The sequence below is a fragment of the Pelophylax lessonae genome, assembly GCF_965119305.1.
Source record: "Pelophylax lessonae genome assembly, chromosome: 10".
Taxonomy (NCBI): domain Eukaryota; kingdom Metazoa; phylum Chordata; class Amphibia; order Anura; family Ranidae; genus Pelophylax; species Pelophylax lessonae.
In genome coordinates this window covers 82,614,842-82,640,092 of record NC_138777.1, presented here as the reverse complement: position 1 = coordinate 82,640,092, position 25,251 = coordinate 82,614,842, and the positions used below count along the sequence as shown (strand labels likewise).

The 25,251-nt window shown below is 43.1% G+C and overlaps 1 protein-coding gene across 1 annotated transcript in view; it reads right to left on the bottom strand.

Annotated features, from left to right (window-relative positions):
• LOC309565955 (mucin-5AC-like) overlaps window positions 1-25,251 on the bottom strand; it is a gene marked incomplete at both ends in the record, with an annotated part of 316,230 nt that overhangs the window by 124,811 nt on the left and 166,168 nt on the right. The window contains 3 exons of the mRNA XM_082270984.1: window positions 7,200-7,326; window positions 20,302-20,396; window positions 20,619-20,783. Coding sequence (XP_082127110.1) covers window positions 7,200-7,326; window positions 20,302-20,396; window positions 20,619-20,783 — 387 coding nt within the window. The remainder of the gene's footprint in view (window positions 1-7,199; window positions 7,327-20,301; window positions 20,397-20,618; window positions 20,784-25,251) is intronic.

Genomic DNA, 25,251 nt, shown 5'->3' with positions numbered 1-25,251 from the left:
TGTGGGGTTTGTGCTAGGGGGCCTGTACTGTGGGGTTTGTGCTAGGGGGTCTGTACTGTGGTGTTTGTGCTAGGGGGTTTGTGCTTGAGGGGTTTGTGCTGGGGGGGGTCTGTACTGTGGGGTTTGTGCCACTCTCAGTCAGTGTATCCCATAATAGGGTGTCTCTCACAGTATATCCCATAATAGGGCCCCTGCTCCCTATTATGGGATATACTAGTAGTGATGGACCCCTTAATATGTGATATATTGGGAGAATTTGTTCACGCAAGCAAAATACAGAGGACAAAATGGGTGGAGTCTATAATGGGTGGGGCTTCTGAGAAATGGGAGGGGTCAAAATGGAAGGGCGGGGTCTTGCGCCCCACCATCTTAAAACTTCACCAGTCGCCACTGGGTGCAATGTTTTCTGGGATTTGTAGTTGGAGAGATGTTCACATTTCCACAATATACGTGCACTATTCAAAACCATAGACAGGAAGTGAATGGAAACAGTCTTAATGGAATGCTCTTTAGGAATGGAGAAGGTGAATCTTTCATTTATTCACCCTTCCTTCATTTATAGAGTGCTTCTTATTGTAGGAAGCAATAGTACAGCTTCTATGCATTGAGTCTGCCCTTTTGATGAGTGCCTATGACAGGTCAAGTTGCTCATATTACCCCCACAGCACTGGAAGATCACAGCTGAAGGGGTATCTGGGGGGGAGAGGACTAGAGATTTCAATGAACATGGCAGCTATCACCACAAGGGACAATTTTCATTCATAAGGGCCACCCCCATTGCTGATGTAAAAAAAAAAAAAAACAATACTGCAACTTAATCTTTATTTAAAAATGGTACTAGTTTTAATTACAGTGTTGTCAGTTTGGTTTTAATGGCAGAGTTGTCAGAGGTGGTTAATCCATCATTTTTTGTTTTTAATAAAAATAGGGTTACATTTATAGTGAAATCTGTTTTTATTTACTCTATTTAGAATTGGGGGGCTCTGACCTCCTCATGCTTGTCAGCTGATTTGGCGGAACTTCCCCAACTGCCCTTCACTGTGCAGTCCACAGCTGTGCAATTTCTCCTTGTAGGAAACAGGCAACTTCGGCCTCACTTGCTGGGATTGACAGCAGCGGGAGCCAATGGCTCCTGCTACTGCATCTCAGCCAATCAGGAGGGAGAGCCCCGGGAAAGCACATCACTGGATCAGGATCGGGCTTAGGTACTGTAAGTATTAGGGGGGCTAAGGGGGGAGCTGCACACAGAAGGTTATTTACCTTCATGCATAAAATGCATGAAGGTGGAAAACCTTCAGCCTTTTAAAACCTTTTTAAGAACCTTGAATGGACTAAAAATTAGGGCTGTCCTGTGTAAATGTTTGTAGGGAAGTCAAATGCTGAAACAAGAGCGTACTGGGCAGAAATATCTGCATGAGCAATCAATACTGAAGCATTATCAGTGTGCAGCTTTTCAGGGAACTGTGGCCACTACTGCAGGTATGATATCGCCTATTAGTTCCACTGCTTGGCTACAGGTTTCGAGAGACAAATTTGCTTACTGATCATGATGAAGTGAAGGACTCTTTAAAGAATATTTTGTCAATACAAGGACTGTGGCATATTTGTGCTGTATAGAGCACATGGGTTTAGGTCCTTTTTAACTATACCGATTTAAGCCCTTACCACTGTAGTCATGCAGTAGCAGTGGACCACACCTTCAGTTAGTCATGGCATGCTATGCAGACCATGCTTTGCTCCTAGTTGCAGTGTTTAAGGGTGCCACTGGCACCTTGCATTTGCTATTGGCCAGTCCACAATCAGTGCAAGGAGAATGATAGAGGCAAACAACACACAGCAGCAAGGTCCCATGAAATTCCTGATTGCTTTCAGATCTTGGTGAAACCCAGCTGGAGGACTCAGAGATGCTCAGAGATACTGAGACAATCAATGTGGCAGTGGGTAGTGGGATCCCAGCTGCAGATGATCGAGTGTGCATGTTGAGGCACAGTTTGCAATCTTTGTCCTGGACAATGGATGACCGTATCCCGGCACTTTTACAGAGGGGTAGGTTCATGGAAATCTATAAGGTTGAAGACCATAATCTTTTAGTGGGTTATGAGAGTTATACTGTATGTATTAAAGATTCTCATGAGTGCACATTTAGCCATTACCTTGTCTCCATTTTGGTTAAAGTGTTAGTAAAAGCTAATTATAATTATTCTTAAAAATATTTCCTCTGCCTTCCTCTAACCTATTCTGCATACAATGTATAAAAAAGGTATGCGTACTTATCTTTCGTTATTCTGGTCCAGTCACTTGATTCAGCAGCTCTGACTCCCCTGTGCTCGACAATGGCTTTGAATTCACAATATGAATTTATGTGAAATCTCAGTTAACAGATGTAGATAATATTGTAATTAAGAATATATTTTAGTTAGAGTTGGATCAATGTAGATGTGTAATATGTCTTCTTCTACAGTATGTTTCTGTTAAGAAAATAGTTGCTATGGTTTGATCTAAATGGAAGCTGCCAAGGGAATATTCTATTAACTACACAGGATGCTGTATGCAAGAAGGCTTGACAAAAGGCTGATGAGCTTCTTTCAGATGATTTGTTGCCTGAGTAGTTGTCTGCACAATGGGATCTAGATCTCTTTGTTTTCTATATATCTAATACAAAGGATTGCCTCATTTAGATATACAGTGAGAGTGACCATCTAACCTGTACATATGTATTTTCCCTTTAAAAAAAGTTGTACTAAGGCTTTGCATGGAAAGGGTATTGAAAAGTATCCAGTTCTAAAAAGTTGAGATAGAAATAGATGAATTTGGTAGTCCCCCCAATCAGCACTACTCCATGTAAGTCTCTAGAAGGAATCTGTATATTAAGTCAGACCCTTGAGGAGATTAGGGGGGGAGAATTTAAGAGGAGTCTTTGAAAAACCATAATACCAGAAAGGAGCCCTTATGCACAGTTTATTGGTAAATATGAAACACACCCCTGACACTTATCTAAGGCCTCCATCACACAGTTGGTTAGCTGCATTCTCCAGATTTCAACATGTGGAATGACTAGGGCATGTGACAGCAGCCGCTGCTGTTCGTCTGTAACCGAACACCAAGATTTAGGCCTCATGCACACAGGGCGTTTTTGCAGCTGCTTTTAGGAGCATCAGATGTTTTTTTTTTTGCAGCTTACAAACGCCCCCTCTATGTTATCTTGTGGCCTCATGCACACAGAGATGTTTTGAAGCTGTAAGTGGCATAGAGTTTTTAAGCTGCAAAAAAAATCCAGGGCCAGTGCATTCTGAGGACCAGCGTTAGAGCTGCAAAAATGTCTGACGTGGCTAAAGGCTGCTTAACTTGCTTAACATTGCATATACAGCGTTAAGCCACGTTATGTTTTTTTTTTTTAATGTGAAAATCAATGGTTCCCTATGGGGGCGTGGCCATCCTGTGATGTCACCCGGAGACCCCACCTCCTTGTGTCATCATCTGACGATGCGTGACAACACAAGGAGTCGGTGTCTCCGGGTGACGTCATTGGGTGACCACGCCCCAATGGCTATTTAAGAAGCTGCAAAGAGCGGAGCCGGCATAATCTCGGTATACATCGTCGGAGGAAAACCAGAGGGAGAAGGCCGGAGGAAGAATACTGGAGAAAAAAGACCAGAGGGAGAAGACCAGAGGAAGAAGACTGGAGAAAGAAGACCAGAGGGGGAAGCCCAGAGGGAGAAGATCGGAGGGGGAAGATCGGAGGGAGACGACTGGAGGGAGAAGATCAGAGGGAGAAGATTGAAGGAAGATTTTTAATAAAGGACTTCTTCAAACCATCTCTTGTCATTATTTACACTACACTGCTTTTTTTGGGGTGAATGGGTAGGGGTACAATGTACCCCATACTCATTCACATAGGGAGTGGGTCCAGGATCTGGGGGCCCCCTTGTTACAGGAGGAGTCCATATTCTGATAAGCCCCCTGCCCGCAGACCCCCACAACCACTGCCCAGGGTTGTTGGGAAGAGGCCCTTGTCCTCATCAACATGGGGACAAGGTGCTTTGGGATGGGGGGTGCAGAGCCCCCCCTGCTCCAAAGCACCCACCCCACATGTTGAGGGAGTATGGCCTTGTATGGTCCAGGAGGGGGTGGGGCCGCTCACTTGTCCCCTTTCCTGACCTGTCGGGCTGCATGCTCAGATAAGGGTCCGGTTTAGATTTTGGGGGGGACCCCATGCCGTTTTTTTGCATGGGGTTCCCCTCAAAATCCATACCAGACCCTAAGAGCCTGGTTTGGAACCTGGGGGGACACCCAAACCATTTTCTTTCCCATTTTGGCATGGAGTTCCCCCTCAAGATCCCCAGAGTGCAAGTTGCATGATACGACCTGGATGTGACTTCTATTCGAATCAATGGGTAAAAGCCGTATCAAAGAAGGCTCATAGGCAAACACTGATTTTGAATAGAGGCAGAAAAATGCTGCCAAAAGCTAACATGGCTAAACGTGTATTAACGCAAATGGAAAAAGCTACTAAAAGCACGTTTTTACAGCTGTTTTTTCCTGGCATTAGCAGTGGCTCTGCAACTCATTTTTTCTAACGCCCTGTGTGCATGAGGCCTTACTTGTATATATCTGAGCCTGGATGGAGCTGACTGCGTCCAGGTTCGGACATCCACATTCAACCCCTTGCGAATAACAACAGCTGCTCAGCCTACATAAACTAAAAACAAGCTGACAATGGCTGCCATTGTCCATATGTTGCTGCACACCATAGGCTGAGCGCCCGCTGCTATGCACATGCTCTGGTCATTGCACCAGCTTGATTTTGCACTTGGAATTAGGAGAATACAGTTAACCTGCCATGAGAAAGAACCATACAGTATCTCACAAAAGTGAGTGCACCCCTTACATTTTGTAAATATTTTATTACATCTTTTCATGTGACAACACTGAAGAAATTACACTTTGCTACAATAGTGAGTGTACAGCTTGTATAACAGTGTAAATTTGCTGTCCCCTCAAAATAACTCAACACAGTCATTAAAGTCTAAACCGCTGGCAACAAAAGTAAATACACCCCTAAGTTATAATGTCCACATTGGGCCCAAAGTGTCAATATTTTGTGTGGCCACCAATATTTTCCAGCACTGCCTTAACCCTCTTCGGCATGGAGTTCACCAGAGCTTCACAGGTTGCCACTGGAGTCCTTTTCCACTCCTCCATGATTACATCATGGAGCTGGTGGATGTTAGAGACCTTGTGCTCCTCCGCCTTCCATTTATGGATGCCCCACAGATGCTCAATAGACTTTAGGTCTGGAGACATGCTTGGCCAGTCCATAACCTTAACCCTCAGCTTCTTTAGCAAGGCAGTGGTCGTCTTGGAGGTGTGTTTGGGGTCGTTATCATGTTGAAATACTGCCATGTGGCCCAGTCTCTGAAGGGAGGGGATCATGCTCTGCTTCAGTATGTCACAGTACATGTTGGCATTCATGGTTCCCTCAATGAACTGTAGCTCCCCAGTGAAGGCAGCACTCATGCAGCTCCAGACCATGACACCCCCACCACCATGCTTGACTGTAGGCAAGACAAACTTGTCTTTGTACTCCTCACCTGGTTGCTGCCACACATGCTTGACACCATCTGAACCAAATAAGTTTATGTTGGTCTCACCAGACCACAGGACATGGTTCCAGTAATCCATGTCCTTAGTCTGCTTGTCTTCAGCAAACTGTTTCTTGTGCATCATCTTTAGAAGAGGCTTCCATCTGGGATGACAGCTGCGCAGACCAATTTGAGGCAGTGTGCGGCGTATGGTCTGAGCACTAACAGGCTGACCCCCCACCCCTTCAACCTCTGCAGCAATGCTGGCACTAATACATCTGATTCCCATAGACAACATTTGGATATGACACTGAGCACATGCACTCAACTTCTTTGGTCGACCATGGCAAGGCCTGTTCTGAGTGGAACCTGTCCTGTTAAACTGATGTATGGTCTTGGCCACCGTGCTGCAACTCAGTTTTAGGGTCTTGGCAATCTTCTTATAGCCTAGGCCATCTTTATGTAGAGCGACAATTATTTTTTTTTAGATCCTCAGAGAGTTCTTTGCCATGAGGTGCCATGTTGAACTTCCAGTGATCAGTATAAGAGAGTAAGAGTGATAACACCAAATTTAGCAAACCTGCTCACCATTCACGCTTGAGACCTTGTAACATGATATGTGGGAGGGAAAATGGCTAATTGGGCACAATTGGGACATTTTCACTTAGGGGTGTACTCACTGTTGTTTCCAGCGGTTTAGACATCAATGGCTGTGTGTTGAGGTATTTTGAGGGAGCAGCAAATTTACACTGTTATACAAGCTGTACACTCACTACTTCACATTGTATCAAAGTGACATTTCTTCAGTATTGTCACATGAAAAGATATAATGAAATATATACAAAAATGTGAGGGGTGTACTCACTTTTGTGAGATACGCTAAATGTTTGTCTTATGCCTTTTCTTTCTGTTTGTAGTTTTAATTATAAGTTAGATAAGTTAGAGCTTGCTTTATAATTTTCATGTAAATAAATAGATTGACGGTTTGTTAGATTTAGACCTTTTTTACTATATACCAAACAAGTTTCTTTGTTGTATTCAAGCACTCACTCAAGTGTATTAGATCTCAAAGTACATAGATTTTGAGTAACAGTAGTAGAAGGATGGGGAGGGAATGCTTTTCTGATTAGTTGTAGTACCACATACTGTATGTACATTAAAGTGATTCTAAATACAAGATATTTACCATAAAACATTTCCTGAAGTAGTTCTATGCCCCCCACATCCACTCACCTATATACTTACCTGAGACCTCTCTCTGCAGCAGCACTGGTCTCTGTTCCTCTTCTCACAGGACACAGAGATAGTAGTGGGAGCCATTGACAGGCAAGTATGACTTGTTGATTATTTTAGAAAAGAAAAGCTTTACAACAGTTTTAAGTGTATTCAGAGAAGATAAAAGTAATTAGAATAGTTTAGCGGAAGAAGCTGTGAATGTTTTTCATATTATATAATCCTTGCTATATTATACAAAATTATTATAACATACAAAAGCAGCACAGCGATTTTCTAATTGCATTTTTCATATGGTAGGGTTGTCAACTATATGCTTGCTTTGTAGTGAGGAGCCAAATTTTGATATATTATTATTTAGCAAAAGGCAGGTTTGTTACTCACTGCAGACATTTTCTCTCCATCCAGTTAGTATGACACCAGACACAGCACATGCCCATGCATAGGAGGATAGGGCAGCACACAGACAGTCCTCTGCTCTTTTACAAGAGCAAGTATCAAAGAGGCAATTCTAAAAAAGAAATGTTGGTCAAAATAAACTAAAATTGTTTTACAAATAATAATTCATACTCATCTAGGTGGGTGCAGCATTGTTCCAATATGGCATTTGTCCCCCGCTGCCTCTAAGACTGAGAACTGAACATTTGAAGACCGCTGACTGCTCAGTTCTCAGGTCCTGTCTGAGCACAGAGCGGTGACTGTGGAGGGGGCTGGAGGGGCTGGCTCAGGCTCTCAGCAGTGTGCTGAAAGACTGAGCCAGTTGCTGGACAGGCATCTGGGTGGATCCCAACATTAAATACGAGATCCCTCCAGAGTCTGGACCAGCTGAGTGACATCAGCTGACAGAGGACTTTACCCTGTTGTCAGCTCAATCTAGGTCACAGGAGTGCAGCAGAGCTCTGATCCTTCTTCTCCTTTACCCTAAAGGACACCTTAGCTCTAATTATAAAGTTTAAAGGCAAATTCATAAGGGGATAGAACCATCATAAGGATTTTATTGCTGTCAGTGTTCCTGTTGCTCTTTCTAATTGTCTTGATTACCAATGTTAAGGGAATAAAAGTCAGGGTGAGTACAAAATTTTAAGTTGCCACTAGAGCATGAATAGGAGATTTTAGGAGATTTCAAAATGGGGACACTTGTCCACATGGCAACTGTCAAAAGGGGATTTTCCTCACATTGGAATGAGGTCCTTTCATTTCATGGATACAGGACATTAAGGGAAAATAAATCTCTAGAATCAGAGACAGAAATGGCAAAAAAAAGGAAAAAAACACCCCCCTACTCTACGTAAAATAAGAAAGAATATGTTTTGGCCTTGGATATACTTTAAAGAATAAATGTACTTTGTGGCAAACCATACTCCTGCCAGCTGTTATCACTGTAGGGTGGCAGTGGCTTGCCCAGGTTTCACACTATTTGACTAAAACCCTCTTCACTTCACTTCTTTGAGCAGTAAGCCCTCTTCTCAATATTGTGTAAACATTTAGACACTGTCCCTGTTTGAATTGGGGAGGGCCTACTGTGCAGGCACAGCTAGATGAAAAAAAAATTCATCCAGAGCAAATTAAAACAAGGAGTTGGCCATGGTTATCTGGGTGTTTGTAAGTTGTGCATTGCTAATTGATATTTTATCAACAATAAAACACACAAAAATTATTTATAGAGAATAAGGATATTGTTTAATGTCATGTTAATTTAATTCCCCTTTGACTCCAATGATTATATTTCAAATACCCCACTTAGTAGCATATTTATTATTATTATTATTATTTTTATTAACCACTTCCATACCGGGCCATTGTCAAATGACGCCGGCAGGAAGTGCTCCTCGATCCGGGCGGCCGTCATATGACGTCCGCTCACTCTCGCCGCTACTGCGCGACCCCGGGGGCGTGCAGCGCGGCAATCAGGGATGAGGGATCCCTCGGACTGAGCCCACCCCCGATCAAGGTAAAGAGCCAATGAAATTGGCTGTTTACCACGTGATCGGCTGTGTCCAATCACAGCCAATCACATCGCTTGTTCTCTCCGCAATGCGCGCCCCAGGGGCGCTCAGCACGGCGATTGGGGACGAGGCTCGTCCCTCGGACAGAGCCCATCCCCGATCCAGGTAAAGAGCCAATGAAATTGGCTTTTTACCACGTGACCAGCTGTCAATTACAGCCGGTCCCAGAATGTCAACAGAGAACACGGTAACTAGCTGTCACCGTGTTCTCCTCCTCACACCCTGCTCCTGTGTGAGGAGAAGATTGCGGTAACAGCTAGTTACCGATCACAGTGCACCCGAAAACACACTGCTTGCCCCCCCCAATAAAGAGGACCTGTCACTAGCCCACCAAAGTACCTGTCACTAGCCCATCAAAGTATCTGTCACTAGCCCATCAAAGTACCTGTCACCAGCCCATCAGAGTACCCGAGTACCTGTCACCAGCCCATCAGGTACTCTGATGATAGGTACTCGGGTACTCTGATGGTCTGGTGACAGGTATTCGAAAACTCTGATGACAGGTACTTGGGTACTCTGATGACAGGCACTCGAATACTCTGATGGGCTTGTGACAGGTACTCGGGTACTCTGATGACAGGTACTCGGATTCTCTGATGACAGGTACTCAGGTACTTTGAGTACCTTTTAATCGGAGTACCTGAGTACCTTTCACCGGAGTACCTGAGTACCTGTCATCAGAGTACCCGAGTACCTATCATCAGAGTACCAGAGTACCTGTCATCAGAGTAACCAAGTACCTCTCTGTATCTCATCAGAGTACCCGATTACCTGTCTTCAGCCCATCAGGGTATCTGAGTACCTATCTGCAGCCCATCAGTGTACCTGAGTACCTATCTGCAGCCCATGCCTCCTAGATTATGTGTTGGGTTGTTTTCTTTCCAAAATGGGGTCATTTTATGGAGGTTTGCATTGTCCTGGTGCTCCAGGGCCTTCAAAAGTGTGTTAGGTTGTAATGAAATGATATGTGTAATTTATGCTCCTAGAACACCTGACGGTACTCCTTGCATGTTGGGCCTCTGTATGTGTCTATGCTGTGACAAAGTTCCACATATGTGGTATCACCATACTCAGGAGGAGAAGCAGAATGTATTTTGTAGTGTCATTTTTGCTATGTACATGCTATGTGTTAGAAATATCTTATAAACTGACAACTTTGTGTAAAAAAAAAAATCGTTTTTTTTTATTTTCTTTCCACATTTTCCAAAAACTTGTGGAAAAAAATGTCATGTTCAAAAGACTCATTATGCCTCATAGAATATATGTTGGGGTGTTTTCTTTCCAAAATTGGGTCATTTTGTGGGTAATTCCATTGCCCTGGTGCTCCAGGGCCTTCAAAAGTGTGATAGGTCGTTAGGAAATTATATGTGTAATTTATGCTCCTAGAACACCTGACGGTGCTCCTTGCATGTTGGGCCTCTGTATGTGGCCAGGCTGTGTAAAAGTCTCACACATGTGGTATCGCCATACTCAGGAGGAGTAGCAGAATGTATTTTGGGGTGTGATTGCAGGTTTGCATATACTGTGTGTGAGAAATAACTTGTTATTATGACAGTTTTGTGTAAAAAATATATATATATATATATATATTTCTTCATTTCCCAAGAATTGTGGGAAAAAATTACAACTTCAAAAAACTCACCATGCCTCTTACTAAATACCCTGGAATGTCTACTTTCCAAAAAGGGGTCATTTGGGGGGTATTTGTACTGTCCTGACATTTCAGGCCTCAAGAAATGAGATAGGCCGTCGGTAAATTTTTGCCCAAATTTATGAAAAAAAATTGCTTATTTGCATAATTTTATAATAGAAACTAAAACAAAATGTTTTTTTTTTTTTTCAAAATTTTCTCACTTTTTTCACTTATATCGCAAAAAATAAAAACCCAGTGGTGATTAAATACTACCAAAAGAAAAGCTCTATTTGTGTGAAAAAAATTATAAAAAATGTGATTGGGTACGGCATTGTATGACTGAGTAATTATCATTCAAAGTGTGAGAGCGCTGAAAGCTGAAAATTGGTCTGGGCAGGAAGGGGGTGTAACTGCTCTGTATGGAAGTGGTTAATATTATTATTATTATTAAAACGTCATGTACTTATAGAATCTTATAGGGTATTTTGTGTATAGTAATATTTGCAGGACCCTCCTAGATAGGTTGCAAGGAAAATCAGGTAAATTTAGCATTTTATTGGCTCCATTGCAATCATTAGAGCAGCTTATGATTGCTTCAGGCTATTCTGTGCTCTGCAGGCTGAAGGTTTGATTGTTTCTCCCTCTTTTCTGAAGGATTTCAGAATGCGGTGCCTTAGGAGATTCAAATAAGCAGCCCTGAATATTTATGTGGTCCCAGTTAATCCCTGGGGAGGGTGCCCAGTAGGTGACTGTAAAGCATATAAATAGTCTGGAGCCTAAGGTAGCCCTGTTCTTGTCCAGGAGGAGAAGCTCCCAGCCTAAAAGGCAGCTGCCCTTCTGGGAAGCCCAGCGTAAATTCTACTTGTGCTCATTGAAGTTCCAGTAATGGCAGAGATGGGGGCCTGTCTCTGCTAAAAATCTCTGAAGCTTCCACGCCTGGAAGATCCACTGTGGAATTCTCTTTCTTGTATTGGAGGGAGGCGTCCAAGTACCAAGGGACATTGTGAGTACTGACCTGAGTGAGAGGATCCTAGTGACTTTTGCTACGGCTATTCCTAGCATTTCAATACTAGTGCCTGCCTGGCCTTGTACTTTTATGAAGGTTTCTAGGTGCAGGCCATTTGAAACGCTTTGTTAAGGGAACTGTCATAAAAGGTATTATCACAGTAAAGAGTGTCCCCCATTTATTACTCCTTGTTCACATAGTATCCCACAGCTCCCTATGCCATATCCAAGTTATAGAACAATACATCTAAAAAAAGGCAACCCCATAGACTGTTTTGTTAGCAAGAAGAGTGATTGTTGCTGTGTGCCTGGCTGTTACTGCTCTAAACTGGGAAAGGAACCTGACAAATCAGTGGGCCCTTTCAGGCTATTATTAATAACAACTGAATACACATTTTTAAGAATAATCCTAATAGACTAATGGGCTTCCTTATAGTAAGCATTTACCTTTTCTTAAATATAATCTAGGTAAGCATGATATAAAGAATCTCAAATGTAAAAAAGATTACCCAACTTCCGGTTCCGGCGCCTAATGTACTAGGTGGTAAGAACGGTGGCTCCGGACACATCCTCTTATAAAATCCTGATTACAGCTCCCCGGACCGGTGGTGAAGCCTGCATCTGCCTTCCGCCCCCCTGGGACGAGACACGATATGGATAGATTTGTTATCCACGGGTCCCCGAGCACTGGAGAGTCCCGAGCTGATCTCGATCCTCCCGTCCCGCACTCTGCCAATATGGCCGCGGCCGCCTCCTCGCAACACGGGGTCCAGACACCTCCGCCACAACAGGAGCCTCTGAGGAAGAGGCCGTCAGGGGACAATTCAATCCCGATCTTGTTGCTGAGGATTTTATTCTATTTGATGTGCTTTTTATCAAGAAACTCGTTTGTGAGTATTTTTAATCTATTATTTTAATAAACCTGTCTAAGAGATAATGCACTAGGCCGGTGCGCCCTTGTTTTGTTGTCGTTTAGAGTGTTTTCCGGACCACCCTGGTCCAGCGAGGGGCTGCAAGGCTGAAGTATTATCAAGTTGCCGTGTCATCTGTTCTCATCTACAAGCCTACAGTCAGGTTGGACAAGAGGATTGCACCACTCAGAGCGCAGGGAATAGGTGCTGCATCGATAGTACATTTGCTTGTTTACCTCCGCCACAACAGCTGGACACTGCAATACCTTCTCCCTACACCAATGATCAATATCATCGGATTGCACAGGCAGTTGCAGCAATACTCTCCCCAACAATTACTGCTGCAGTTGATAATGCTGTCACTGCTGGAATTGCACAGCTACGCAGAGAGCTGGGAGATCAAGCAAAGAGACTGTCTGCTATGGAACACAGGCTCTCTGAGGTAGAAAATGAGGTCCAATCCAACCTTGCTAATGACCAGCGATGTGCACAAACTCAGCAATATATTTTGGACAAATTGGAGGACCTAGAGAATCGTTCACGCAGAAACAACCTGCGCATCATCAGTGTCCCAGAATCATACACTGCATCCATGTTACCTGAACTCTGCTCTACTCGCATCCCTCAAGCCTTGGGGATATCCACTCCCTGCACAATAGAAAGAGCTCACAGACTGGGCCCCCCTTCCAATGACAGGCACACACCCCGCCCTGTAATCGTGCGTTTTCTCAATTTTGCCGACAGAACCGCCATCCTGAAATCATTCCGCAATGCAAAAGCTCTGCAGGTGGATGGGCAAAAACTGCTTCTGTTTGCGGACTACTCGCAAGAAGTCGCAAAGCGACGCAAGGCTTTTCAACCTCTCTGCTCTGCTCTATACCAAAAGGGCATTAAATTCACTCTGGTCTATCCAGCTATCTTGCGCTTTACAACCCCAGCGAGCGATGCCAAATCCTTCTCCCATCCTGATGAAGCCTCTGATTTCTTGCAAGCACAAATGCAAATTCCCATGGAAGCCCAGGATTCGCCTCCTCCCCGGGCAACAGGGACCTCTGAAAAGACTCCCCAAAAAGAGCACGTTACTCTCGTGGGTCCCGCAATGACAGGCATCGCTAATTCATCCAGATTACCTTGTAAGGTGCCGCACCCCTGTTCCTCCAAGGGTATCTAACTTCTCTTCAACACACTGCCTCCTGGATGTAGTTCATAGTCCTGATTGTTTGAGTCTAAGGGACAACCATCTTCTCTCCATGACTGTTTAGCCAACCATAACAACATGTTTGCTCTGTGTTTTGATATGTTCTTTTCTTTTGTTTTTATTCTGTTTATGCAGATAGCTTCTCTCTTTCACTGCCTTGTCAGATTGGCCAACCTATCACCCTGGGGATAGATGGACAGAGGATGTCACGCCAAAGGTCAGCTTTTCAACCTCCCTAACTCATTCGGCCATGCATCCTCTCCCGTATCACCCTATACCCTGGAATGGGTGCTGGGTATATCTGCTACTCCGGTAACGCCGTGCTGGTGTAATGAAGCACATCAGGAAGAAAGCGAAGTCCAAGACTTCATTGGTATGTTGTTTTTCTCTTTCCCCCTTGTTTATTGCATTAGCTTGCTTTGGTGCATATGTGACTACATTTCTCCACACATCCTGCACAGGCACTCCCTACTTGGCCCTTTTTCAGGTAATCACAGTATACCTACTACAAATTTCAAACCTTATTCATTCCAATTCCTCCTCCTATGACCCTCCTTGACATCAAAGTGATTTCATGGAACATCAAGGGTTTAAGATCCCCCCACAAAAGAATGGCGATCCTTCGCCAGTTGAAATGTCTGAAGGCAGATGTGGCCTTCCTACAGGAGACCCACTTGTCATCTCAGGATTTCCACCGGATGCAAAAATTATGGGTAGGCCAAGTCCACTGCTCTGAAGCCATACGCCACAAAGCTGGAGTTGTCACACTCATTAACAAATCCCTTTCTTGCGAGGTTATAACGAAAACAGCAGACGAGGAAGGTAGGTTACTAGTGCTGTCCATCAAAATTAGAGATAGCACACTGACCCTAGCAAATGTATATGCCCCTAATTCACCACCGAAGTCCTACTTTCAAACTCTCTCCTCTAAACTAGCCCCCTATGTTCGTCAAACCCTCCTGGTGGGTGGTGATTTTAATACTGTTATAGACCATCAGGAAGATAAATCACGTGTCTCCCTCTCACCCAACTCGCAGGGCCCCATAAACACCTTCCTATCAGACTTTGCTTACTCTCTGGCTCTCATAGACATCTGACGCCATGAGCATCCACTTGGTAGGGAGTTTACCTTTTTTTCTCCATCACACAACCGTCTATCCAGAATCGATTACATATTTTGCAACCACAACCTTCTCCTCCACTCCTGTCATTGGGGAGATTGCGATTTTGGACCACGCTCCCGTTTCCCTGATCCTAACTGTCCACCAATCAACTAATGCACCCAGAATTTGGAGCTTTCCCTCTTTCCTAGCCAACAATGCTGATTTACAAATTCTTCTGAAACAGACTTGGGCTGGCTTTCTAAAGTATAACGCTCAACATGTGAATGACCCCATCCTCCTCTGGGAAACCGGGAAAACTGTTCTCCGTGAACGTGTAATAGCGTTCGCCACCGCTTATATAAAGAAAGCAAAAACCGGATATCAACAGGCTAGCGATAATCTTCGCCGGGTGCAAGCCCAACTCACTATGGTGAATTCCCCAGCCCACAGGCAAGCGTGGAAATTAGCCAAGTAAAATTTTGATCACTGGGTGGAAACCAAAGAACGCTTTCACCACTCACTGCAGGACCTTAAACTCCACAAATTTGGGAATAAAGCTGGGAAACTTCTAGCCCACCTCTGCAAAACATGACCTGCCCCGACCCACATCTCCAAGATCAAGAACTCTCAGGAAGACATTGTCACCTCCCAGCCAGACATCACTAAAGCCATGCATGACTTCTATTCTTCCCTATACGGCCCGAACCAATTGACTTACCAACAGCCAAAACATTCCTAGACAACATTGACCTACCTAAATTAGATCCTACAGCACTCGCTTCGCTTAACGCACCGGTAACAGATCCCTAGGTAACCTTGGTTATCTCATCCCTTTCCCCAGGAAAAGCCCCAGGTCCTGACGGATACACCTCAGATTTCTTTAAGCTCCCCTCTGACTTTATTTCACCATCCTTAACGATGGTTTTCAACCATATTTTGAACGGAGGGCCCTATATACCGTCGGGTTTCCAGGCACATATCAAGGTGATACCCAAGCCGGGTAAAGATCCTCTGGAACCAGGATCCTATTGACCAATTTCACTTTTAAACTTAGATTCTAAAATACTCTCGAAAATTATAGCTACCAGACTAGCAAACATTATGCAAGACATTATCCACCCTGCAAAACCAGGTTTCACTAAGGGACGCTCTGTCACATCTAATATTAGAAAGGTTCTTGCGGTTCTGGAAACCGCCAAGATGCACCCCCTTGATGACATGGCGACCATCACCTTAGATGCAGAAAAGGCATTTGATAATGTCAATTTATCATGGCTTTTTTTGGTCCTGAGGACCATTGGTTTCGAAGGGCCTTTTCTGCATCTAATTGAAGCCATGTATTCCTCCCCCTGTGCTTCCGTCATCGCCAATGGATACCCCTCACAATCCTTTCCCCTCTTAAAAGGTACAAGACAGGGGTGCCCACTCTCCCTTCTGCTGTTTAATTTAACAATTGAACCTCTTTCAAGACTCCTGTTGTCACATCCACAGTTGCACGGCGTGAAAGTTGGCGACAATGACATCCATACGGCTATGTTCGCGGACGATATTCTTATTTTTACCTCAAACCCCCGGCTGGACATCCCACTGATCCATGACATATTCACAACATTCCAGCTTTGTTCGGGACTCAGAATACATTTTTCTAAAAGTGAAATCCTACCCCTATTCCACTCCAGATCCCCTGACTGGATGAAACATTCCATTTTCCAAATTGCCAAAACTCACATCAAATACCTAGGGATCCACATTGGGAAATTGCCATCAACGATCTACACACTTAACTCCCCCCCGGTGTTCAAAGCAACAACGAAACAACTGGAATCGTGGTCCGAACTCCCTTTATCTCTACTTGGCAGATGTCAATTATTTAAAATGATGAGCTTCCCCAAGCTCCTCTATCCCATTCAAACAATTCCCCTCTTGCTTAAACATAAAGACTCCCAATTCTTGTATAAGTCTCTCCAAAAATTTCTCTGGAGAAATAAGCGCCCCCGCATTGCACTTCAGAAATTATTTCGCACCAAACGCGAGGGAGGGGCCAATATACCTGATATTAGATGGTACAATATTGCCTGCCTTTTGCGGATCGGTCTGGGCTGGTTATCGGATTGGTCCCGCTACTCAAATATTGATATAGAATCTCAGATGGTAGCCGCCTACTCTTTAGGTGCCCTCCTACATTGCACCCTGCCCGCTCTACCTATTCACGTTAAATCCAATCTGTTGTCAAGAGATACTATTATAGCGTGGCGAGAGACGTGCAAACTGATAAACCTCTCTCCACTGATCACTAAATTCATGCCCATAGAGGGCCATTCTCTTTTTCATCACACCCGTCAATATGCAGCTTTTTCCGAGTGGCCCTCTAAAGACTTACTAACTTTCTCCCAATTCTTCGATCCCATGACTGGACAGCCACTTTCAATGCGTGACATCTGCTCACGATATCAAGTACCGCCTTCTCACTTTCTTCATATCCGGCAGGCTGTTAACTTTGCAAAACAATTATGCCAAGATTAAATCAAATGATTTCAGGCCAGCTTGCTGGATCCTCTTTTAGATAACCCCAAACTCAAAATCTATGACATTTATAAACCATTGCAACGATACAGATCTTTGAGGAACATGACACCAGCCACAACTCCATGGGAAAAAGACTTCCACTTCAATAACCTCCACCATTGCATCTTGACTGGGTACAACTCCACCTGCAAATATGTCACGAATGAATTTTGGAGGGAGCAACAATTGAAAGTTATCCATCGGGCATACAGTCAGGTCCATAAATATTGGGACATCAACACAATTCTAATCTTTTTGGCTCTATACACCACCATAATGAATTTAAAATGAAACAAACAAGATGTGCTTTAACTGCAGACTTTAAGCTTTAATTTGAGGGTGTTTACATCCTAATCAGGTGAACGGTGTAGGAATTACAACAGTTTGTATATATGCCTCCCACTTTTTAAGGGACCAAAAGTAATGGGACAATTGGCTGCTCAGCTGTTCCATGGCCAGGTGTGTGTTTTCCCTCATTATCCCATTTACAAGGAGCAGATAAAGGGTCCAGAGTTCATTTCAAGTGTGCTATTTGCATTTGGAATCTGTTGCTGTCAACTCTCAATATGAGATCCAAAGAGCTGTCGCTATCAGTGAAGCAAGCCATCACAAGGCTGAAAAAACAAAACAAACCCATCAGAGAGATAGCAAAAACATTAGGTGTGGATAAATCAACTGTTTGGAACATCCTTAAAAAGAAAGAACGCACCGGTGAGCTCAGCAACACCAAAAGACCACGAAGACCACGGAAAACAACTGTGGTGAATGACCGAATAATTCTTTCCCTGGTGAAGAAAACACCCTTCACAACAGTTAGCCAGATCAAGAACACTCTCCAGGAAGTAGGTGTATGTGTGTCAAAGTCAACAATCAAGAGAAGACTTCACCAGAGTGAATACAAAGGATTCACCACAAGATGTAAACCATTGGTGAGCCTCAAAAACCGGAAGGCCAGATTAGAGTTTGCTAAACAACATCTAAAAAAGCCTTCACAGTTCTGGAACACCATCCTATGGACAGATGAGACCAAGATCAACTTGTACCAGAGTGATGGGAAGAGAAGAGTATGGAGAAGGAAAGGAACTGCTCATGATCCAAAGCATACCACCTCATCAGTGAAGCATGGTGGTGATATTGTCATGGCGTGGGCATGTATGGCTGCCAATGGAACTGGTTCTCTTGTATTTATTGATGATGTCACTGCTGACAAAAGCAGCAGGATGAATTCTGAAGTGTTTTGGGCAATATTATCTGCTCATATTCAGCCAAATGCTTCAGAACTCATTGGACGGAGCTTCACAGTGCAGATGGACAATGACCCGAAGCATACTGTGAAAGCAACTAAAGAGTTTTTTAAAGGAAAGGAGAGGAATGTTATGCAGTGGCCAAGTCAATCACCTGACCTGAATCCGATTAAGCATGCATTTCACTTGCTGAAGACAAAACTGAAGGGAAAATGCCCCAAGACCAAGCAGGAACTGAAGACAGTTGCAGTAGAGGCCTGCAGAGCATCACCAGGGATGAAACCCAGCATCTGGTGATGTCTATGCGTTTCAGACTTCAGGCTGTAATTGACTGCAAAGGATTTGCAACCAAGTATTAAAAAGTGAAAGTTTGATTTATGATTGTTAATCTGTCCCATTACTTTTGGTCCCTTAAAAAGTGGGAGGCACATATACAAACTGTTGTAATTCCTACACCGTTCACCTGATTTTTTACCCTCAAATTAAAGCTTAAAGTCTGCAGTTAAATCACATCTTCTTTGTTTCATTTCAAATCCATTGTGGTGGTGTATAGAGCCAAAAAGATTTGAATTGTATCGATGTCCCAATATTTATGGACCTGGCTGTATGCCTTCTTCACTATGTCCAATTCCTCCAACGCCCCTCAGAAGTGTGCCTGGTGCCTATCCCACAGACCCACTCTGACCCACAGGCTGTGGTCGTGTCCCTTTGTCTCTGAGTTCTGGACTAAGGTGGACTCCTTTGCTTACCAGATCACTGGCCTCCGACCCACCGGCCACCCACTACTGCTGCTCTTTGGCTACCTGGATGGCCTCTCCATGGGCCTAGATAAATCACAGACATCCATCCTTGCCTCACACAAGGCCTGGCTATCAACTCTCTACATTTTGGCCAGGAGAGCCATTCTAAAAAAATGAATATTGCATTCTCCTCCCACTCTTCAAGATGTGCAAACTGAATTAAGATCACTTCTGAGTAAAGACCTTTTGGATGCCACCTTCTTCTCAGGCCCGGCCCAGTGGTTCTATTGCAAGTGGGACAAATATTTGGTTATGGACCACACCTCCTCGCCTTCATCGTCATGGATGCGGGTCTCTTCGTTTACACCGCCATTCCCGAGACCTCTCAATTCATGTTTTCCTGACTCTCGTTCTCGTCCACCTCCAGTTCAATCCTCCACGATGGATCCCTTTAATCTAACCCTTGATGATGTCACTCCTGCTTCAACCTCTTATGACAAATTGTGATTACCTACATTACCTCTCAGTATGGAATTATAACTTGAGATTGGAGCTCCACTACTAACCTACACATAGCTCTGGGGGTCATACCTTTCGGCCCCCAGACCTGTCACCTACGGTCTACATATCGTTTGGACTTCCACACTTTATATAAGTATTGTTCCTTTATCAACACAGAGTTGATAAGCTTCATATATGCACTTACCTAATGCTCTAATTCATTCTGTGACTAGGCACTTTGATATTCCCCACCCATTTATTTTCTTCTCTTTTCTTATTCTTCTCTTCCCTCCCACTTTTACCCCCATGAGTTCTACCCCCCCATCCCCTATGTACTTTCCTTCATCTTGTCCCCTGGTCTTTTAGTAGTATCCTATAGTCTTTAATTCTGACCATCCCCTGCTTTATCCTTATGAATGATGTCCACTGGACACTCTGAGGTAACATTCTGTATCTCTGCTGACGTTATATTTTGACAGTTCTCATTCAGTCTTCATGTACTAATTCTATACGGATGTTCTTTGGTTCATGTTATTTGAAAAAATTCAATAAAATTTAGTTAAAAAAAAAAAAAGATTACCTGATAGTGGTCTCTAGGGCTGACTGAAGTATGACATGGAGCAAAAGGACCTTCATCGTCAAGCAATACCTGACACCAATAATGAGCATACTTTTCTGTTATATAAAAGGAGAATCAAATGAAAAAAACTGCTGTGATTATGTTTATAACTTACAAAATAACATTATTTATCACTTATAAAATTACATTGTTAGTTATTCAATACTTTTATATGATTCAATTCATACTTTGATTAACTGATTACAGTACATTTCTTTTGTTTGAATATACTTTATTTGCTAGTGTACATAGGTTTATGTAAGAAAATAAAATATTACCTATTTCCGTGCCATACATGCAGGGATGTTTATGTTCAGGCACTACATTTATGCACTGATACTGGGTCTTCCATGAATTGGCAAAGTCAACAACGTTGCTTTCTAATGCTCCACTACTTGCTCTGAAGTCATCTTTTTGCATGCTGTTGTAATTCCCACAGAGACCTTAATACATATGCACATGATTTAAGCATATAAAACAGCACATAGCAATGTATATTGTACATTGTGAATACAAAACATAAAAGTTGCTCTTTTGTTAAAGATGAATTAACTGAGTGTTGCAATGCTGCTTTTAGGGGTATCTTATGTTTTTTTTTTCTGCCTTTAATGTCCCTCTATGTTAGCCTATGAGGTTGTTTTACTAAAACTGAAGAGCGCAAAATCTTGTGCAGTTGTGCATCGTAGCCAATCAGCTTCTCACTTCAGCTTGTTCAGTTAGACTTTGACAAAGTAAACTTGAAAACGGATTGGTTTCTATGCAGAACTGCACCAGATTTTGCACTCTCCAGTTTTAGTAAATCAACCCCTCTGCATCCATGCATTTAGAGAAGATTAGAGGCAGGGACGTTCAGAAGCAAAAGAAAAAGAAAAAAAAACACTGCCAGCACATCCAGAAACAGCAATGATTTGGCAGAAAAACACTTGAGCGCTATTTCATTTTGATGGCCAGAATGAATTATAATTCTGGTCAATTAAATTAATAATGCCCAAGTGCATGAAGTGCACGAATGCATCAAGCAATGGATTTTAGGAGAGTTGGGCAAAGATCATATGTGTATAGGGCTTAAGTCAAGTGCATTCAGCTGATTTCTGAAGCAGGACTAAGATAAAAGGAATTGTTGCTAAGGGGAATTTGGTACATTGATTAAAAACAATGTTTCAGCAGGTGCTAAGGGTTAAACTTTGCTGCATTTTTATAACTGATTTGCCTTGTAAGTCTAGAACAGGGGTCTCCAAACTATGGCCCTCCAGTTGTTCAGGAACTACAATTCCCATTATGCCTAGTAATGTCTGTGTTTTACAATGCCTCATGGGACGTGTAGTTCCGCAACAGCTGGAGGGCCATAGTTTGGGGATCCCTGGTCTAGAGGGTAGCTACAGGGGGCACATTTCAGTCCAACTGCCTAAAAATTAGTCCAGTCAATAAATAATTCAATCTATTTTGTTCAGGTTTTTATTTTTTCTTTAAATTAGGGAAAGGTGTCACTTTGAAAATTATTTTGTATTTCTGAAGGAATTTACCATAGGCCACTTATCCTGCCAGTTCAAACAATAGGGGGTTAAAAATAATTCCACTGTTACCCACTATATCACTGATTTAGAGTATTGTTCAACTGTTTTCCGGGTAAAAATTGCCCCTACACATTACCAAACAAAAAGCAATATGCTACAAGCCAGGCAACAGACTACATGATGTTGTATTTGCATAGCTGACAGTGAAAATCCAACCAGAAAATCCATATTTTGCCTAGGCAGTTTGAAACAACTCTTTGGCTGAATTCGCAATCATCTGATTGGTATATGAATTGTTCGGCTCCTGCAATGTGCAATAGGTGTCTGGACAGCCATTTGCCAGATCTTAGAACTGTCCAGCTGGAGAAGGCGGAAGGGGGCTCATTAGAATCTATTGCCTTGTGTAAGCTCCCAACAGATATGCTAGGAGCTTACACAGGGCAGTTCACTTTGCTTCTGCAAGAGAACAGAGCAGCAGGGCAGGTACGTATAAAGGGGGAAAGGGAAGATGGGCTGGAAATCTGTTACATGAGCTTGCTGTTTTATCCTCCAAGGGAAAAGGATGGATTTAATTCACATTTACAGTTGCAAAAATCTGAATATCATTAACAAGTTAACTTATTTCAGTAATTTTATTCAAAAAGTGAAACTCGTATATATTTCATATAGTTACGTTACACACACAGTGATATATTTCAAGCATTTATTTTTGTAATTGTTATGAACATAGCTTACAGTTAGTAAAAATCCACAATTCAGTATCTCAGAAAATTAGAATATTACATAAGACCAATAAAAAAAGAAAAAAAAGGATTTTCAATACAGAATTGTTGGCTTACTGAAAAGTATGTCCATGTACAGTATAGTATGCACTCAATTCTTGTTCGGGGCTCCTTTTGCATGAATTACTGCATCAATGCGGTGTGGCATGGAGGCGATCAGCCTGTGACACTGCTGAGGTTTTATGTAAGCCCAGGTTGCTTTGGTAGTGGCATTCAGCTCGTCTGCATTGTTGAGTCTGGTGCCTCTTATCTTCCTCTTGACAATACCTCAGAGATTCTCTATGGGGTTTAGGCCAGATGAGTTTGCTGGCCAATCAAGCACAGTGATATCATGACGATTAAATCAGGTATTGGTATTTTCATCCATTTAGCTATATAAACCAATTGGGTCAAGAGATTGAATTGGTGTTATAGTTTAACCTATAATGTGCTTCTACTGGCGGGTAATTATTCTTGGCTTTGTTGCTTTGAATTTGCTTTCCCTTTGACTTTAATTCTAAGTGCGAGAGTACGTGATTCTTCCGGTCTGTATAATCGTTGTGTCCGACGGAAGCCGCGCACTCCAATTGCCTGTATTTAAGGAGCGTGACGCCACACACTAACCATGTCCCTGACGACGGCATTGCTGACGAAACACGTTGGGTGGGTCTGTCACATGTGACGTCATCAAGCTCTGGGATGCAGAGGTCATCTTTTTGGTTAGAAACAACAGGTTCATTACACGCGCCCACACTGCTCTGTTTCATGTGAGTGTGCATCTTGGTTTTTACTATTAACCACTTGCCGACCGCCGCCCGACTATATACGGCCGCGGTCAGCCCCTCCCAGGCAAAGTGACGTACCGGTACGTCAGTAGCCTGGGAGTGAATAGGGGGCGAGCGCGCGTCGCCGGAGGCGCGCTCCCGCCCCCGCTCGTACCTGATGAAGCCGGCGCGTGTGACCGGCGGACATCAGGTCTCGTGATCGTTGGGTAGAGAGGGAGAAAGGCAGGCGGCTAATGTAAACAAAGCCACCTGTCATTCCCCCTGTGTAAAAGCACAGATCACTCGGTTCTGCTATGTAGGACCGTTGATCTGTGCTGTTACACACACAGCCACATCCAATGACAGTAAGAAACACACCCCTAGGGACACACTTAACCCCTCCCTCTCCAATAAAGTTAACCCCTTCACTGCCAGTGTCATTTTTACAGTAACAGTGCATATGTATAGCACTGATTACTGTAGTAATGTCACTGGTACCCCCAAAAGTGTAAAAAATGTCAGTCAAGGGTCCGATCTGTCCGCCGCAATGTCGCAGTACCGCAAAAAAAATCGCAGATCGCCGCCATTACTCGTTAAAAAAAAAACAACAAAAATTACAAAAATCTTTCCCTTAGTTAGTAAACGCAATAACTTTTGCGCAAACCAATCAAAATACGCTTATTTTGATTTTTTTTTTTACCAAACATAGGTAGCAGAAAACAAATTGGCCAAAAATTAAAAAAAAAATGATTTTTACATTTTTTTGGGGGGGAATTTCATATAAAAAATGTGAAAAATATTGTTATTTTTGCAAAATTGTCGCTCTTTTTTTGTTTATAGCGCATGATCAAAAAATCGCACAGGTGATCAAATACCACCAAAGAAAGCTCTGTTTGTGGGAAAAAAAGGACGTCAAATTCATTTGGGTACAGCGTCGCCCGACCGCGCAATTGTCCATTAAACTCACGCAGTGCCGAATCGCAAAATACCCCCTTGTCAGGAAGGGGGTAAAATCTTCCGGGGCTTAAGTGGTTAAACTTCCATAATCCAAACGTTATTACCCTATGAGTATCTCCTTTATTCTGGAGCCTGGAGTGTTTACTCTTGGCTGTTTGGGCTAATTCCATCTCAATAAGGACTGGAACGTTGATTTAATTTAGGGGACTGGCTGAGTTCGCTGTTGATTTATTCATGCCTTAATGTAACCAGCTGGAGGGTAAGAGGCAGTGTGGTTGGTGTCTGCTGGTGGTGGCCTTTACTTGTCAGCCTGACTGAATCGTCTTTCTTGCACACAAGGACTGTCTCATTTGCCTATATATGTCACTGATATATTATATATAAGGACTTTGCTTTAGCGCTGCACCTCTCTTTTATATTTATGGTTTGTTTTATCCGACATATGTGTAGTAGCTGATTTTACGCAAATTATTTTCTATTTGTTTTAAAAAACACCCTTTTTGTTATCCAAGCACAGCTTTTTATGTGTTTTTAAAAGAAAGAAATGCTTGAAATATATCACTCTGTATGTAACACATCTATATAAAATATGTGAGTTTCACTTTTTGAAAATAAATTACTGAAATAAATTAACTTTTTGATGCTATTTTAATTCAAGAGATGCACCTGTACGTTGCTCTGACATATATAGGAAGACAACCATCCTTTCCCCGGGCGGACCCTGTGACAGAAGGCTGCAGCTAACCCTGGGATATATCGGGCTGCATACTTTGGAGCCGTTGTCGGGTGGGGAGGAGAAAATAAGGAAGGCATGATGGCCTCCACTGACCAACATGATGCCAGAACTCCACAGCAAAGCACGAGGGGCACAAAGAAACCTAAAGACACATGTACAAAAAGTAAAACCAGCCATCC